Here is a 17879-nt window from a genome sequence, read left to right as displayed (position 1 = left end):
GATAGTTTCTCCCTTTCAAAAGGTCTTCACATAGTTCTTGCAAAGCTTTGATGTGTGTCTGGGCTCATTATTCATCTCCATGATGATGCAACAATGACACAACAATCATGGCTGCATTCACTGTTGCAAATGTTGTCTGTTGCAAATGCCAATCACCCATGATCTTCTTTCCCCCAGAAATGACTGCAAATGTGTTTCTAAATCTTTAAACTTTCTAATAATACTATGGAAAATAGTTTTTAAACTCTTTCACACCATCACCAGAGTAGGTACTTTAAGTTCAGAACTAGAATAGGAAATAATATTTATTCATGTTTGACATTATTTCTTGTGCGTCTTTGCTGATTTTATGAAGGCCAAGTTAGGATAACCACATGTTTTAAGAGTTATTTTTTGTTTTGTTTTTCAAATGTGTATTTATTTTCTTTTCCTTTTTCCACAGAGAGAATTTTCTCTGGCTAGTGTTGTATGGTTCTGATCACCCCAAATTTATGTTCCAGTGTGAGTCAAAGAGTAGGTACTTGTCTGTGTCTGGGGTTTCTGGTAAATTTCATTACTGAGGCTTCCATCTTCCTCAGTGCACACAACAATAGTAACCTATTTTCTTTGGTTTTTATTTGTTTTTATCCACAGAGTTAATGTGTTTGTTAAGTTACAACAAATATTCTTACAATCTCAAAGATATTTTGAGGTTAATAAAAGAAAGCTCAACACTTACCTCCCAACTTGGTTAACTGTGTCCTTTACATGTGAACATTTCCCATTTTGATTTCCTAAATTAAATTACATTTACGTGCTGTTACCATATTTCCCACTGTCCTCGAAAGCAGCAAAGGGGTGGTGACAAACTTGAAGGTGGGGTCTCCTTTCACGGAACATAAAATGATAGTAAGCCTTTTCCCATTCAGTGTAACATGTTCAGTGTTCATGTTCCAGGCCATTTGGATTACTGAGGTATGAATAAAGTCAGACATGATGACATTAAAGGAAACTTTATTAGCAGTAAGACTAAAATTCTTTGGCTATATAGAAGCTAATAAGCAGGCTGATGCTGTGACTATCTCATGTGCTGTAAGTCATTTGAGTATCTTTTTGCAATATGTTTATAATAGTGGTCACTCATAAGAATAAATCTCAGCTGCCATTAACGGACACACAAGTGACACAGACATCAGATTCTCCACATGTTAAAAATCAACCTGAACATCACGATCAGATTTCTTTTCACACACCCTCTGGTCTATTCTAAGCAGTATGCTAAATAATGCTCCGTATTAAACACTCTTCTTTGTTAGTCATAAAATATATTAAAAAAAAATACATGTATAACAAGGAGAGGTGTATTTGGATTTGTCAATTCCTTTTTTTTGCAACTAAATATATATCAATATATAATTTATTTCAATGAGAAACTGATAAAATATATAACCGCTGCTGTGAGAACAGTTCAGATTCAAGTCCACTGCATTGCATAGCCTTCATAATGCCAGCTAATACTCCTTCAACTCGAAATTTCACATTTCTTCATTTAAAAGCACAAAGCCATGCTGACTGATTGCATTAGTTATAACAGGCACAGTTTGGGGCACGGAGGGTGAAAAAGGTCAAAGAAGTATTTGATCTAAAGAAGCATAATACTTACATGAAAGTCTTAATAGATTAGTGAATGCAAGAGAATCAGGTAGCGAAGTAAATACAGGTCTTATGTTTTTAACGTCATTATCTTATCAAGTCTTAAGCCACCTGATCACACCACGCTCGATCTAATTGATTCAGTGTGACTACAGCTGGCTCCTGTTTGTGTTGTAGAAATCTTGGTGCTTTATACTGGCCACTATATAAATGCTGGTTAATTAAAGATTAAAAATTGACTAAGAAATGGGCAGTAATTGTGAGACACAGCTTCACTCACTGATAAGTTCTAAGTAAGAGAATCAAGGTCAGCGTCTGTGAAGGAGGTAAAATAGAGAGCCAACCACATTAACAGTAAGTCAGTTTGGACAAGACACGAGCCAAGTTAATTATTTAATCGCCCCACTACCCTCCTGCTCCGGTCACAATATCATACAGAGAGACCGAGTAAAGTTAGTTTGTTAACCAGACAACCCGCGTCCTTCCTGCCTGCCTCTCTGGCTTTCAGTGGCAGATAGCGAGAAGGAGGCGCTTAAAGTCACCGCTGCACTCGTCCCTCAGGGCGTCCTTAAGGGACACATCATACTTCTCCAGGTACATGTCCTTGATGGTCTCCAAATCATACTGTTGAAAAAAAGAGAACCACAAAATTAAATTAGCCTTTATGTCGAGCCTGCCAGAAGTCAACTCATGGGAATTTACCAAATATAATATGATGGAAATAATCAGTTTCAACTTGACCCTCTAACAAATGTGGAGAAGACAAACTCATGTTTAAAGTTTCACTCACACAGGCCTAGAGACAGGCCAGCGATTCCCTAGAAACCTCTGGTCACTAGGGAAAAATGTGTATTCCCCAACTGGTTGATTAGCAGTCACTATAAGTTACTGGGTGAAAGTGGTCGCAAAGACGGTGTGGCATCGACAACCTGGAGTTACTGGGAGTACTGCCCAGTATCACCAGATAACATCTGGGAGTTAATTCTGAAGTGGTGCTTCTATGCAAATTGCTGATAACTGTGGTGACCAAAGCAATCACATAGAAGTTTTAGTTGCAGCAACATATACCTGTTTTTGCAACCAGTTTTTACAAAGCTAGAGCCACCAATCTTCTGCAACCACTTGCCAACCACTTTGGGAATACACATTTTTCTCTAGCAACCAGTGGTTACCATGAGGTTACTGACTTTAAATCTCTGTGAGTAGGGCTTATACATCAGTTTCACAGTGACTGTCAGAAACCTAAAGCAACTACTCATAATTTATCTAGAATACAAATTTTTCCATAGTGACAAAAGGTTGCCAGGCAGTTGCCAACTGGTCTCTAACCTACGTGACTGGGGCCTAAATCATTTACATTTTCTGGAGTAGATTTCTGATCCACATTCTGCACTTGTTTGAATTCTTTTTGATTAGCATTTAAAAATGTCTTGTATACTATACGTTTGTATCTTAACATAAACCAGGGGACAGGATTTACCAGAGTTTGCCTGAAGATGGCAGTGAACAGTCTTATAAGTGACTTTAAAGTGTAAGAACATGCATACTGTAAAAAAAGATGTAATAATCAGTGAGCTGTTTAGTAATCGCAGCATGTTGTGAATGTTTTTAATCATCTTTTATCGTGTATTTTAGCTTGACAGTCTTTGGCCCCTTCTTATAAACAAGGTCATGCATCATTAGCGGAATTACCTCGGAGCGACACACAATAATGCGAATCAGGGTGTCCTCATCAGTGCCTGCTCCTTTCATCGCTTTGTTCACACGTCTCGCAAAGTAAAGCTGGGGATTCTTGGCAACTCTTACTGTGAGGAGGAGGAAAGGGTTTCATTAAATTCCACAGCAGATTATGAACCATATGTTCCTGCAGCAACAATTTATTATTCTTCAATATGCTTATTAAACACGAAACTTTTATTTGCATAGCACAATAGGAGTTTACCCAACGTACTTTCCTGTCATCTAGTATACAAAAAACTAGCAGTTTGCCATGTGATTTTGATGCTACCACTGCTTCTCTAATCTTCTAATCAAATTAAATCAAATCTAGAATCATAGATTTTAATATGGACAGCTTTCTAATTCATACTAACCGAGAGCAGTGTAGCATTTTTTCAGTGTCCCTCCAGTCTCGTTCTCAATGGCATCGAGGATTTCTGTTCCAGAGAGCTGTTGAGATAGTATAACTAGCTGAGTTAAGCACTGTAAATGTCTTACAGAGTAACCTTTCACTTTCCATATACAAATATTTCTTATGTAGTGATTTAGGTGTCAGGAAACAGTGATGTGATATGTGCAAGCAGATATGCAATATCACTGCAGCAGTGGGCACAAATACCAACCTGCTCATATATCTTGAAGGTGGCCTGGAGCTGCAGGTAATTTCTGGTGGCCAGGATGTAGGTGAAAGTGGATTCGTCTGTCCCAAAACGGCTTTCACCAGCCTGCATCAGTTCAGCGAATATTAATGTTTTTCAGGGTCAATAAATCTGCCACGATGCCATTATGAATAATTTAAAAATGAAACTGTACCTCAAACAGGGCAATAGCATCTTGTTCAGCCAAATTCTCATCCACCTCATAACTCTCATCTCTGTTGCCCTGGAAGAAGACAATTAAGAGGACTTTGGTCCTTACTGAGGTCTATTTATCTGACTCACGCAACTTTATCTGGGCTCCGTTTTACTCGTGAGAGGCTGTCTGGATGTTGGCCAGTGTGTGTGTGTGTGTTCACATGGCATGGTTTGGCGAAGGGAGAGTGAGCTCGATTTCAGTCCAGGGACAGATGGGAGGAATTTAGTTACACGAGTAGAGTAGAAACTCAGGGCCACTTACCTGCAAAAGAGCTGTGAGAAGGTTTCTAACATCCCCGCTCGTATCTCCCTCGATATCGGCTTCAAGATCACGCTCGTGCACTGCAAGAGTGACACCGAGAAAAGTCACAAAGCATGAGGACCACCAGATATTCTTTTACCATACGATACAAGTGTGTTGGTGTTTTCTGGATAGTATTTTATGTTAGTATATTCCTAGATTTCATCCACCATTTTAGCCATTTCCTGCAACCATTCACCTATTCTCATTTCCTTGCTGTGCATAAAAGTGTACAGCAACAATCAGAAAACTAGTTAATAGTGTAAAGTGAAGTAGTGCAGTTAGCTGCTTAGTTAGCTTCACAAGTAATATTGGAAGCAGAGCACATGACTCAAGTAAATATTTTCACATACTTGGTCATAGTCCTGGTTAAATGGGGCAGCACTCTAAACTATTAGGATTGGGCACTGGAATGATGGCATCTTTCTAACAAGCTATTATTTATTCTTTATAGCTGAGGTGACCAACAGACCAATTACTAGACAAATCTAGTGGTCTTTCTAGATTTGTCTGACCATTTCTATTTTACTCTGTGCAACATTTGTCACAGTTATATTAACCTGCACAGCCTTTTTCCTTTGTGTTTACACTCAATGTATGGAAACAGGAAGAGAACTTATTTAAAGATTTTGCAACCAGCCTTTTTATTTTTGAATACAAACCTTCTTTTACTTGAAGTGAGAAAATAAGATTTTATTATTATTTTATTATAATTAATAAATTAATAATAAAAATTGTTGAACTACTGTTGAATTGCTGTTTGTGTTTTATTTATCTCTTATGCTATTCGTTATTGGCCCGTAAAGCATCAATAAAACATTTGATAACTATAACATGGTGCTTGACTACTATATGGAAGCTTGCTATTACATTTAATAATTTTCTCATTATACGTTTATTAGCAGTGTGCCCTGCATATGCTATTGTGCTAGCTTTATGCTGTCCCAAGTAAAACAACAATACCTAGCAAAGTCAGCAAAGTCATCGCTCAGGTCTATAAAATGTAAGCTTTAGCTATCAGTGTGCTAACATAGCATATTAGCTAGTTCACCCGAAGAATAAGGACAAAGCATGCTAATAATCTGTTCAGCTAACCAGCATATCCACAGGCTGATTAAAAGCCATCAAACACATCAACCAAAGAATGTTCTAGTCATTCTAAATCCTAATAAAACAAACTCTTAAATAATCATACGCACTCTGTAGAAAATTACAACGACAAACTTGAATGATGATGTAATTCCTTCCATGCATAATTATAAAAAGAAAACTAAACAGAGGTTACTCTGTTCAAAACTCATAAGATTTCAGTGCCTATAACCACAGAGGATATAGCCAGCTATAGTGGTAAGTATAATCAACTCTCAGCGCCAGCACAATAATGAAAGGGAAGTGGAAACAGGATGGGCCTTGACTAAACAAAATGTGACATAGCACTAGAGACAAAAATAATAAGCTACTGTATGAGGTGTAGGTTGATGACTCACACTTAGTAATTTCATCAAACGGAGAAGAGATTTAAAAACTGCTAAGTTGCTTATTGTACTAACCCTGAAAGTAGCATTCCTTGAACATGGCAATGTCCTGTTAAAAAAAAAAGTAGGAAGTTAGACATTTCCTCTGAAATTGAATTGCAATATGATTGTCAATATAAATATATATTTTGCTAGTTACAGCGTTTGTAGCGGTGCAGAGGAGCTCCACCAAGACATCTTCATCAGTGCCCGGACCTTTCATTGCCTTCCTGAGCTCCTTCACAGCATAGATAACCGGCGGATCCAGCATGGCAAGGACAGCCTTCTCAAAGTTCCCTGACAGCTCTTTCTTCAACACATCCAGCAATTCCTATCCCAGACAGACATGCTGATTTTAGCAGAAACATAAAAAAAATGTTTCTTACACATTTGAAATGAGAAACATGTCAAATGGCACTCACGTCATCATATTTTTCAAAATAGGCCTGTTTAATTTCCTGACGCTGAGCTGAACTCCGGTTTGCCAGGATGTCAATAATAGCCTGCTCATCAGTTCCTGAAAAGAAGTCACAACAGATCAGATGCAGAGAAATCAGATGCATCCTTTCAAAGTTTAAAGAGACTAGTTTAATTAAATAATGTACCGTTTTCATCATATTCACAACCTACCTAACCCCTTGCAGGCTTTGCGAATGGCCTTGATGTCAGCAACAACATCAAAATCTTCATAGGGAAAAACTGTGGGCTGAGAAAACAAAAATAATAATGTTACATGCAGTAACTGTTATGGACACACACTGATTACAGCTAATCACTGTTTATGCAAGGATTTCTGATCGCAGGCAAGAGCAGCTGGCAGCTGGGGGAAGGGATGGTGCTCCTCGTTGAGGAATTCAGCAACTGAACTCTTTAAACAAACTTGGTGGAGGCCACATGAATGAAAGCAGTCAGTGAAGTGCAATCGAGGGACCAAAAGCAAGCTGAGAGGGGTTTCACAGAGAGAGAGAGAGAGAGAGAGAGAGAGAGAGAGAGAGAGAGAGAGAGAGAGAGAGAGAGAGAGAGAGAGAGAGAGAGAGAGAGAGAGAGAGAGAGAGAGAGAGAGAGAACAGTCTCCCATAGCAAAGATACATTAGACTACATATATGGGCATGAATATTATGGTATTTTCATATATACAGGTTCATACAACACCCCTAAAATAACATATGCGATATTTTAGGGGTGAGGGGAAACATTGATACAGCCGAGTATCTTAATATTTTGTATGGCGATAGGAACGCCAAATATCGATATGTTATTAAACAAATTCAAATACTGGACACACTTCGCTCGACAGGACAGCAACCTTCCTGCATCTACAAAAAACCTCTGCCTGATGGGAGGCAACCTTTCTGCAGTCACAATCTGCCTGGGACAGACGTAGAAAGATTGTCGTAGGCCTGTATTACTCTCTAATCTAAAATTGCAGACAATGCCAACATGTTGCCATCAGTCTGAATGAGTCTTTGTCAATAAGCCCAACTCAAGGGTCTGATCTCAGCTGGCTCCCAGCCATACTTGCCCACCTTGAGACCTCAGAATTAGGGAGACATTCAAAAGGGGGGGGGGGGGGGGGGGGTATACATATACATATATTTACAAAAAAAACCTTTAATTTTGCAGTGTTTATTTATCGGATAAAATAAGTTAAATGTCACCGTTATTATTGTCCGGCGGGACTGGCCTTCGCGGTCTAAGTGGGCCGGGTACTCCGAAAGCCAGGTAGACTGGAAGTGAGCAACTGTGAAATTGGAGGGTCTAACCTTCTTCTGTTTGACGTTTATTCAGCTGTGTGGAAACCCTCCCGAGGGATTAATAAAGTTTTATTTAATCTAATCTAATCTAATAACTTTAAACTCAGCCAAACCGATTTACTCACGAACAAATAAGACACTGAAAAAAGCCAAACAATAACATGTTTACGTTATCTAAGTGACTTATATGTCATGTTTAATGTGCCGGGAGTTTGCTGTTCTCGTCAGCTCAGATATTTGAAGTTTACACAGCTACATTCTCGCCTGAAAATATGTTAAAAGTTTATTTTGCGACCCAGAAAAAGTAATAAGAGTAATATAAAAACTAAGTAGCTGCAGTAGTAGTAGCCATTGTTGGAAACTGGAATTGACTGGGCCAGTGTGGGATATGGTTTTTCAATTTTGTTGTCCGGGTGGAAAATCGAGAGAAATTCGGGAGAATGATGGCTCCGGGAGATTTTTGGGAGGGGCATTGAAATTCAGGATTCTCCCGGAAAAATCTGGAGGGTTGGCATGTATGCTCCCAGCTGGTTTTATTCTGGTTATATTTCTATAGAACACAAAGGTTTCTGAGCACAAAGGTAACAAATGTGAATTTCTGTCTGTGTAGACAACATCAGATATGGGATTTTTGATGATTTATGACATTTCATTGGTGTATTGTCAAAAAAATTTAATAACTGGCTTGACACCCTTTAATTGCAGACTGATCGCAGACTGACTCCATCCTATGGCAGCATTTGTGGCAGGTTTTACTGATAGGGGCTGGCATGTTTTTGGGTTTTTTTTTTGTCCATTTCTAAGCAAAAAAAAATAACTTAAGTGAGATAACTGTATACTGGATAAAACAGATACTGACAAAGTTTAACTTTGAGGACCCCTTCCTGTGCCCCCTTCCCTTGTTTAGTTTCAGCTGATCTCCTGACTGATCCTCATTTCAAATTTAACACCACGGGTGCTCAAGCTTTCAGCTGTGCCGCACCTTGTTTCTGAACCCATTATCGCTGCACTTTTGTCAGCTTGAGTCTTTGACAGAGTTCAAATCTCAGCTCAAAACTCATCTGTTTTCATTTTCACATCAGTGATAATCCATCCTGATTTTTGTGTTGTAAGGTGACCTTGAGTGTTTTGAAAGGCACAAACAAAAATATTAATTATTATTAATAATAATAATAATTTGCAATTAAATCACATTATAATTGCAATGAGTTTTACAATACTCAGCAAATCTTAAAATGTGAAGTCAAGATCTTCAAAATCAACTGAAATTTCCAGCCCCATAAATGGACGAGCCAAATAGCTTCTGGGAAATTTTTTTTTATGGTCAGACGAGACAAAGACTGACTTATTTTGGTTACAATGACAAGAGGAGTAAAGATGAGACTTTCAAACCTTAGACCACTGTACCAGCTGTCATGCATGGTGGTGGTAGCATCATGCGCTGGGGCTGTTTTGCTGCCAGTGGTGCTGCTACATTGCACAAAGTGGATGGAATAATAAAGGTGGAGAGTTTTGAATTCTTCAGCTTCACCTCAAATCAACTTTTAACAAAATATCAGGCGGAGTCTATGGATGTATTAGAGCCTGTATACTTACATATAAAATAAATAAATATGAAATAAATCTCCTTTGCAAGTATCCTTATAACTGGACCTTATTCTACCTATTCTTCTTTCTGCATTTTAATCAGTCCAGTTATTTTTCTTTTCCCAGTTAAAATATATCAATAGCATTTTTAAAGGAACTTTGCCAAAAACTTCTCACAGAAATTTTCTTTCTGCCTTAAAATGTTTGACATATTATAGGTTCACAAGTTATTCACAACAATGTGCCAAGCCATATTACCTATAGCAGTATATAAGGAAGCATCTGAAAGACATCTCCTGGACTATTCTGCTCTGCCCTTCTATAATATTAAATATGACTAATATTGAAAAGTCCCTGCTTTCCAGATGAGATTTTAAAGTCGAGGTCTTTTGCAGTGGATAGAATATGTTTTCACTGAGATAAGCCTTTGTGGATTCAGAAAATATATTGTACTTGTTTTTTTGTTAGTTTTTTTTTTACATTTCAGGCTGGAAAATGCAGCCAGGAAGTGGTTAGTATGGTTAGTACGTTTCCAGTGGTCGAGTGTTGACAAAAACAATTCATCTCACGCTCTTCTCTCTACATCCAGCGCTGAATCATTAAAAGTATAGCTGTAGTATTTGCTCACTCAAATAAAAAGAGTAGTGTCAACCATTTGTACCGATTAATAACATGGTGATAGGACAGGATCCACAGCCTCCCGTGAAATCCTTTCATTGCGCACAGTCGAACTCATTAAAGAAAAAAAGAACTAGTGTAACGGGACCGTGATGAAATTCCGCAAAGGAGTGGCCCTTTCCTTTGCGTAAACCCCGATACGGCGTCTCCCAGACGGTGTCATTTGCAGCGTTTACACCGCTTGAACCTTAAAGAAACAGCGCTAACTGAGAATCTATATTCACAGCTCTTTATCTCGTCAGTGTAGTCGCAATAATAGAGGTTCCGTATGATGAAATGGGTTGTGCATAAAGCCTTAAAAGTGGAGGGCGGCTCGCATTATACGGACTAAAATGATGCAAATAAAACATGTTTTAAACTCCTACAAAGACATAATCCAGCCGTCATTCCTGGCGGTGGTCGAACCGAAAGTATGGCTCATACAGACTTAAACCAGCGAAGCCAAGAGATTTTTTTTTAAAAAAATCTAGCCTTTAATCAGTGTTTTTCTCAGAGAGATTAGGAGGAGAATGACGCCTACTTGACAGTTGCCCATTTTCGTGGAGATGATCCGTCAGCAGCGGCTGATCTCTTGTTGAACTGGCAGCCTTTGGGTGGGTTTGGGGGATATTTGACCTCTTCTGACCAAACTGCGACTCAGCTGCACATACTGGAATGTGACGTCACCGCGGAGCACAGCGTGGCCCGGTTACGTGCGCAGTTAACGTCCACAGCCCTTCCCCCGGTTTCTGTCTGACTTAATCATGCTTACTGTAAAGATCCACTCCAGAAATGTTGCGTTATATAAGAACATATTAGTAATTCTTCCGATTAAATAGTTTAATTAGCCAATATACAAATATTTTTAATAGTCGGTATGAAGATATGGTGCACAAACGAGGATTTTATTACACAGCAACCAGGAGCGTGTACTGAAGAGAGGCATAGGGCACCAACCCCCCCCCCCCCCCCCCCCCCAATATTGATTATATGGTCATTATTTATAGTGAAGTTACTCTTACTGCTCACTTCATGATTAGCTCCTGATCATTTACCATTATCAAAAATATTTTAAAAAATTAGTATGAATATACTTTTTTCTCTTAATGCCCCTTCAAGTTGGGGACAGTGTGCATCTTAAACACATTTATAGTACTTGGTCATATACAAATGCATAACAAACACCAATTAGGAGTGTCATTAAATCAGAAGTTAACTTTACAATTATAATGGTCTAACGTAGCCCAGAAGTCAAAGCCATCCCACCAAAGTCGAGTTAATTAATAACTCAAATCAGGAAAATGCATTGGGTTTTTTTTCCCTTTTCCTCTTCCTATGTGATACCAGAATTACAACAAAAATAATGAAAATCTGTGTGGATCACAAAGAAGAAATATTGTTTAGTTATATAAAAACAACATCGCATTTGAACATTTTGTACTTTTTGCAGATCCACTGTCCTATATGCATACCATACATTGATATGAATGGATACATTAGATGAGAACATTTTGAGAATCCATGTTGTCCCATATAGGAGGCAGCGAGGTGATTTAGATAATATATGGATTCCCTGTGGCCCTCCTGTACAATAATACAGACCCCCCCCAGAAAAGATCGTCATGGATCAGTCCACTCCCTTTACAAGACTTTGTAGTAGATATAATAAATCATTGGGTAATGATTATTAGATCGCCATCAGTAACTCAGATACTAACCACACCTGGTGTGACTGCTTCTGATCAGTACAAATTAGTCAGACTTAATAAGGCATTCTACCAGATCCCAAAGGTGCTCAATTAGATTGAGATCTGGTGACTGTGGATGTCACTTAAGTGCAGTGAACTCATTGTCATGTTCAAGAAACCAGGTGGAGATGATCTTTGTTTTGTGACATGGTTCATTATCCTACTGGAAGCAGCCATCAAAAGATGGGTGGTCATAAAGGGATGGACACAGTCATCAACAACACTCAGGAGTCAGGTGGGGTGTAGTGTTTAAAGATTCTTAATTGATACTACGGGGCCCATAGTGTTGCAAGAAAACACCCCCACATCACCCATAGCCTGAGCTGTTGATACAAGGCAGGATGGATCCATGCTGTGTACACCAAATTCTGACCCTTCTGAACAATGCAGCAAAGATCAAGACTCATTAGACCAGGCGATGTTTTTCAAATCTTCTGCTGTCTAATTCTCTTGTCTGTATGGCTGGCCAGAACCAACCCAGAATGATTTAGGTGTGATTTAACCATTTTTAATGTCTTTGACCAAAATGAATCTCATTTAATTGAATCATTCAGAAATATTTTCCTACATATATTTTAATGTTATTTTTAACTTGTTCACACATCGTGTTTTTCCCACAAAGAAGTAAAGAGACACGAAATTAAACACTTTATTCATTTATTATAGTTATTGTACCCCTTTTCTTTAATTTAACAAGCGTTTATATAATTAATAAACCAGAGTCAGAAAGATGATCTGTTAAATCGTTAAAGAATTTAGTTTCTTACAGTATAATTACCAACCTTACCAGCCTGTGCTCCAACAGTGAGTATTTTACTGTCCCTTAAAACTGTCACTGCATCATAATTACTCACCCACTGAATGATAGCGCTGCCGCTGCCCTCCATAATACACGGTTTCCAATTAAATGCCTGATATCGTCACACTTACAAAGCCATATAATCAGAGGGAATGAGTCACCTCTCTTTGATATATCATTAAATGCTGATTTCCTGAAACATCAATCAGGGAAAGTTAAACTTATTTCGGCTGATTACTCACACAGTTTAATGTGAGACACTATAATAAGCAAATTAGCAACACATTCTAAAAAATGTGAGTCATTTTCAGCGACAACAATCACTAGCCAGATTAAGTTTCATCAGTAGTGATTCTCACTGGCCTGTGTAGGATGTCGTAATGACACACATTGTAAGCTCACATGAATTTGCTGAAACCAATTAAATAACAGTTGTCCACACTGTAATTTCTCATTCATAAAAGTTTCTGCAGCTTCGGTTCTCACTTTTGCAGCTCACTTAGTAAACAAGGTCTTGTGCAATTATGCTTGTGCTGATGCAATTCAAAATTCCTCCTAACATCAGAGCTGTAGACCTGGACTAAACTTAGATTAAATATAAATAAATAAGACATATACTCACAGGATGGTTGGTGAAGTTAGGAGGGCTGAGAGAGTCCCACACAGAGTGGTCCTGCTCAACCTGACCTGTCCCTCTGATGTACACATTTCTAATGCTGGCATGTGCTCAGTGAATACCTCAGGCAGCAGAAACCCAAGAAGAGGAGCAAGAGGAAGAACCATCATGGAAGGACAGGCCCTTGCACGGTATGTACCACCAGCAAATAGAGGAAGTGGCTGACATCCAGAAATCCTACCAGTGGCTGGACAAAGCTGGACTGAAAGACAGCACAGAGGCACTAATCATGGCAGCACAGGAACAAGCTTGGAGCACAAGATCCATAGAGGCTGGAGTCTATCACACCAGGCAAGACCCCAGGTGCAGGCTGTGTAAAGATGCCCCTGAGACAATCCAGCACATAACAGCAGGGTGCAAAATACTAGCTGGCAGAGCATACATGGAACGCCATAACCAAGTGGTCGGCATAGTATACACAAACATCTGTACCCGGAGCGCACGTTGTGGTGACCCCCAAGCTAGGTGAGTGGCTCCAGCAGATCCCAGGAACAACATCCGAGATCTCTGTCCAGAAGAGTGCAGTCCTAGGAACAGTTAAGATACTGCGCAGGAGCCTCAAGCTCCCAGGCCTCGGGTGGAGGACCCGATCTTGAAGAACAGACCGCCTGCAGGGATGAGAGGGGATTTTTTTAATGCTGTCTTGTCTGGGAATACCTTGGAATCCCCCAGAAGGAACTGTAAAATGTGGCTGGGGAGAACAACATCTGGAATACCCTGCTTAGTCTGCTGCCTCCACGACCTGACTGTGTTTCAAGCTTCACTACTGGCAATTTTTCCTTGGTGAAAAGCCAAAGTATCTTTAATGGATGCCAACTTTTTTTTTTTTACTGAAGGAGAAACCCTGGAGTGTTTAAATCTGCTCCAAAGCATTAAGCAATCTACTGCTACAGAATCACTGCCTCAGTTTAAACATGAAGGGAAGCCACAGCAGCCTCATTCATGGTATAGATCCCAAATAAATGAGATGTAAACTGTTTGTGGGCCAAAATGGTAATAGGTTGCTATGGTTACTTTCAGGCATCATAATGATTGTCTTTTGACTTTCTAAATTGATTGAAGTGGGGTTTTTTTTGAATACTCTAAAATACTCTATTTCACTGAAAAACAATGACAACAATGTCAAATTGACCCCTTTACTAACTGACCTTTACTTGTCCCATGTAAACACAAACTGATCTATAAATACAGTCTGATTATTTATGGCAAATATTTTTAGTAATACTCATCTGGCTGTTTGCTTTTCTTATGCTTTCAAAGAATTAAGAGATCTTAAGTTCAGATATTGAGACCAAAAGTTTTGCAATAACTTTAAACCTCTTTGAGGATTTGAAACACAATTTGTTGACTCACCAGTTAAGATGAACAAGTTCAATATGCTCAATATGCATTGACTTTTTTCTGCCAGGACAAGGTGTGATTGCGGTATGCAATGAGGAGCGCAACACTGTTGCAGGCACCTGTTTATTTGGCAGCAGCTGCAAACTGAAAGCTTGCTTTTGTTTTTGTAAATTGTTCAAAATGTGTCTGTTTGTGTTGTCTTAATTTATTGTTTTCCTTGCGAGAGTTCGCTGCTGAAACAGTCCAAATTTCTGAAGGACTACAAAACTTAGACGTGTCTGGGGGAGGGTGGAAGGGTCCTGGGCTTTATTTCACAGGCGGAGGAAAGGGATCCTGCTGAAGCCTCTAACACAGATCTGGGGGAGGAAACAAAGGCGACATTCAAGAGGATCCAGGCTGTAATGTCATGCTGGCACAGCACCCAGACTCCCGTTATGACCTCAAACACATCTTGTTTGGAGTCTGAGCAGCTCCGACTGTTAATAATCACAGACAGAGGGCTGCGTTTCATCTGCTCTGACACTAAAGACCTGCCTGGAAAAGGAGGCCAAAATATTTGTGTTTAAAAAAAGAAAACTACAGGAGAAAAATAGTCTTAGCACATCTTCATGGATTTGTTTGTTTCAATATTTTAACAAATTCATCAATTCAAGATTTTACTTCAGTTTTGGCTTCTTATCTGAGCAGATATTTTTCAGCCCTCTTTGAATTCTTTTAGTTCAGAGTGATCATGAGGCTTTCTGAGCACACTAGGCTTTTGTTTGCACAGAACAATGCTAATAAACAGTGCATTGTTTACCTGCTCTTGTGGTAAAATTCTAGCATTGTAGTGGCTTGTGGTCATTCTTGCTGTACCCAGGTGGTAGTTTGGGGCACCACACAAAGTGCTGCGTGGTCTCATTGTGTGGCAAATAAGAGCTGTGAAAACTTTGCATGCAATCTCGCTCAAATAGTTTAACTATTTGGCTGTTGAGGTTGTTGTTGTTGTTTTTACCAAAAAGAAGTATGAGGATGCATTAAAAGTATAAGTGATTCAATAAAGTACAAATGTTCTTCTTGGACTGAAGTAACTAACTTTTTAATCATCAGTGAGGTTTCAGCTTTTCACCATTTCTTTGTGTTGTCTCCTCTTCTCTACCTGCTTATTGATGTCTTTCTAGTACCAATTTTTGCTCTGCTATGGACACATTTAAAATAAGTATCTAGAGAAATGTTATGAAGATGATGTAGATGAGATGAAGTTTAACCTCTCTGCTGATACTGGATGCCTTAAAGTTCATTGTGGACTCTTTGGTGCTACTGGTGTCCTGCAGAAGATCTGACAGCGACACCTTTCCCTGGAAGAAACTCGTTGCTCTGCATAAACCTGTCGTGACATTCCTTAAAGTGGATCAACACCACCACCTAGTGGTCACAGTACTAAGCAGAGGTGGGACCAAGTCATTGTTTTGCAAGTCTCAAGTAAGTCTTAAGTCTTTATCCTCAAGTCTCAAGTCAAGTCTCAAGTAATGTCAGGCAAGTCAGAGTCGAGTCTCAAGTCACTGGTGTAAAAGTCCGAGTCAAGTCACAAGTCTGAAACTTTGAATTTCAAGTCCTTTCGAGTCTTTAAAAAAAACAAAACGAAAAAATAATGTTGCAGTTATGCTAAATGTAAATATTAGACCATGTAATTTTAAAATCTGTGTTTTTCTCAACACATGACAAAATAGTGAACTTAGAAAATATACACAAATTGTGAAATTGCACCTCTTTAAAATGCAGCTCAATTAAACCTAGCTCCAAGAATAATTTTCACCGACAGTTCTGAGATAAGCTGCATGTTATTCTTGGATGCGCTTGTAGGACCGGCTTTAAAATCGCATGACAAAAATATCATACACATTAAAAAAAACTGTATCACCAACGTAGCCTGGACAACATTTGCTAGTTAGATGAAGTCAGCTATCTCATCTTAGCATATTTATATGCATATTTATAATCATACGCTTCTTGGAGTGAGTGCATACACTCATGAAGTTTAGTAACTTCAGGTCACTGCAACAAGCCCAGGTACAGTTTACCGACGGATGGGTACAGGACCTTGAAATGCACCGTGTAGAACGAAAGACCATCGTACGTATCATAAGTTTACCGGTCTCACAAATTGTCGTCATAAATACACATTCCTTAACCGTTTATTAATAGGACCTTTGAGCTGAACGGTAATTAATTAGTAGTGGAAATAATTTCTGGTACCCATCACAGAAATGTAGCAGTGACAATAATACTGTATGCTGTAATCGTACTGGGCAATTAGTGATACAAAAAACCTGTTTTATCCTGTGAATAAAAGTATATGTTTTTGTCAATGTACCATAATAACAGAAGCGAAACACAATATTGTGTCAGGACAATTCACTATTTATGCACAATAAACAAAGGAGCATAGCGCGACCATTTCTGTTCAGCGCCAGACTTGCTTGTAACCTATATCACCAATTATGTTATGAAAATGACATATTAACTACTAAAAAACACTGACCTTCGTGTAAATGCTTGGAGCAGACTAACCTGTGAGCTGGAGTGTTCTGGGACGTTATATTTGATCTTTGAATGGCTGCAATCCAGGCCATCCGTCGCGTCTTTGTTACTTCAGAAACATGGCTAGAACAATTTCTCTTCAACGACGTAATCCGATAACAACCGATCTCTTTACCCGTCGGCTTCCCGTGGCTGTCATGCGACCGGCTATTGCAGTTAATAATACAACAGCTTCTTGACATTTTTGTGTTTCTTTTTATCGCTGTGTAACTGATTTTAATTGAAAGCCTGCGTGCGCTAGTACCGCTTGCCACGAGTTCCCAGAATCCTTTGCGGTTCTACCCGTGAATGACGTCACATTTTCAATCTCTATATAATATGCATGTTAAATTTTATATTTGGGGTAAAATATCAAGTCTTTTCAAGTAAACCGGTTCAAGTCCAATTCAAGTCCCAAGTAATTGGTGTAAAAGTCCAAGTCAAGTCACAAGTCTTAGAACATTTTTTCAAGTCAAGTCTAAAGTCATAAAATTAATGACTCGAGTCTGACTCGAGTCCAAGTCATGTGACTCGAGTCCACACCTCTGGTACTAAGTACAGTTGAAATGTGATTTCCGACTTTTCTCCTTAGTGCTTTCCCTCAGTTTTCAGATGTAATGTGTAGAAAGAGCATTTTTCTTTTTTGATTTGTTTTCAATGCAAATGTTTTAGGACACTGGGCCAAAGTGCCAAAGAGAAAATGTCTAGTGTCAGCAAAAACTACTCGTATATGACGTT

At 38.9% G+C, this 17879-nt stretch overlaps 1 protein-coding gene and 1 long non-coding RNA gene across 3 annotated transcripts; both read right to left on the bottom strand.

Moving 5' to 3' along the window:
* Positions 1–976: 976 nt before the first annotated feature.
* On the bottom strand, positions 977–10715 carry anxa13 (annexin A13). The gene is made up of 11 exons (XM_080865786.1): positions 10560–10715; positions 6651–6726; positions 6443–6537; positions 6181–6351; positions 6057–6090; positions 4468–4547; positions 4165–4233; positions 3975–4076; positions 3726–3801; positions 3325–3437; positions 977–2256 (listed from the first exon to the last, which is right to left on the bottom strand). The coding sequence occupies exons 1-11, from the start codon at positions 10572–10574 to the stop codon at positions 2137–2139; spliced, it is 951 nt and encodes a 316-aa protein (XP_080721912.1). The 5' UTR covers positions 10575–10715; the 3' UTR covers positions 977–2136.
* A 317-nt stretch (positions 10716–11032) lies between these two features.
* On the bottom strand, positions 11033–17669 carry LOC308385867. 2 transcript variants are annotated; one of them, XR_013969661.1, is made up of 4 exons: positions 17133–17669; positions 14595–14938; positions 13674–13849; positions 11033–13443 (listed from the first exon to the last, which is right to left on the bottom strand). It is a non-coding gene; the product is annotated as an uncharacterized lncRNA (long non-coding RNA). The 2 variants fall into 2 exon arrangements; XR_013969662.1 differs by lacking the exon at positions 14595–14938.
* Between the last annotated feature and the right edge of the window lie 210 nt (positions 17670–17879).

This window comes from Rhamphochromis sp. 'chilingali', assembly GCF_963969265.1.
Source record: "Rhamphochromis sp. 'chilingali' genome assembly, chromosome: 18".
Classification (NCBI taxonomy): Eukaryota; Metazoa; Chordata; class Actinopteri; order Cichliformes; family Cichlidae; genus Rhamphochromis; species Rhamphochromis sp. 'chilingali'.
Note: the sequence above shows the minus strand (reverse complement) of the source record. Positions and strands in the feature narration are given on the sequence as shown.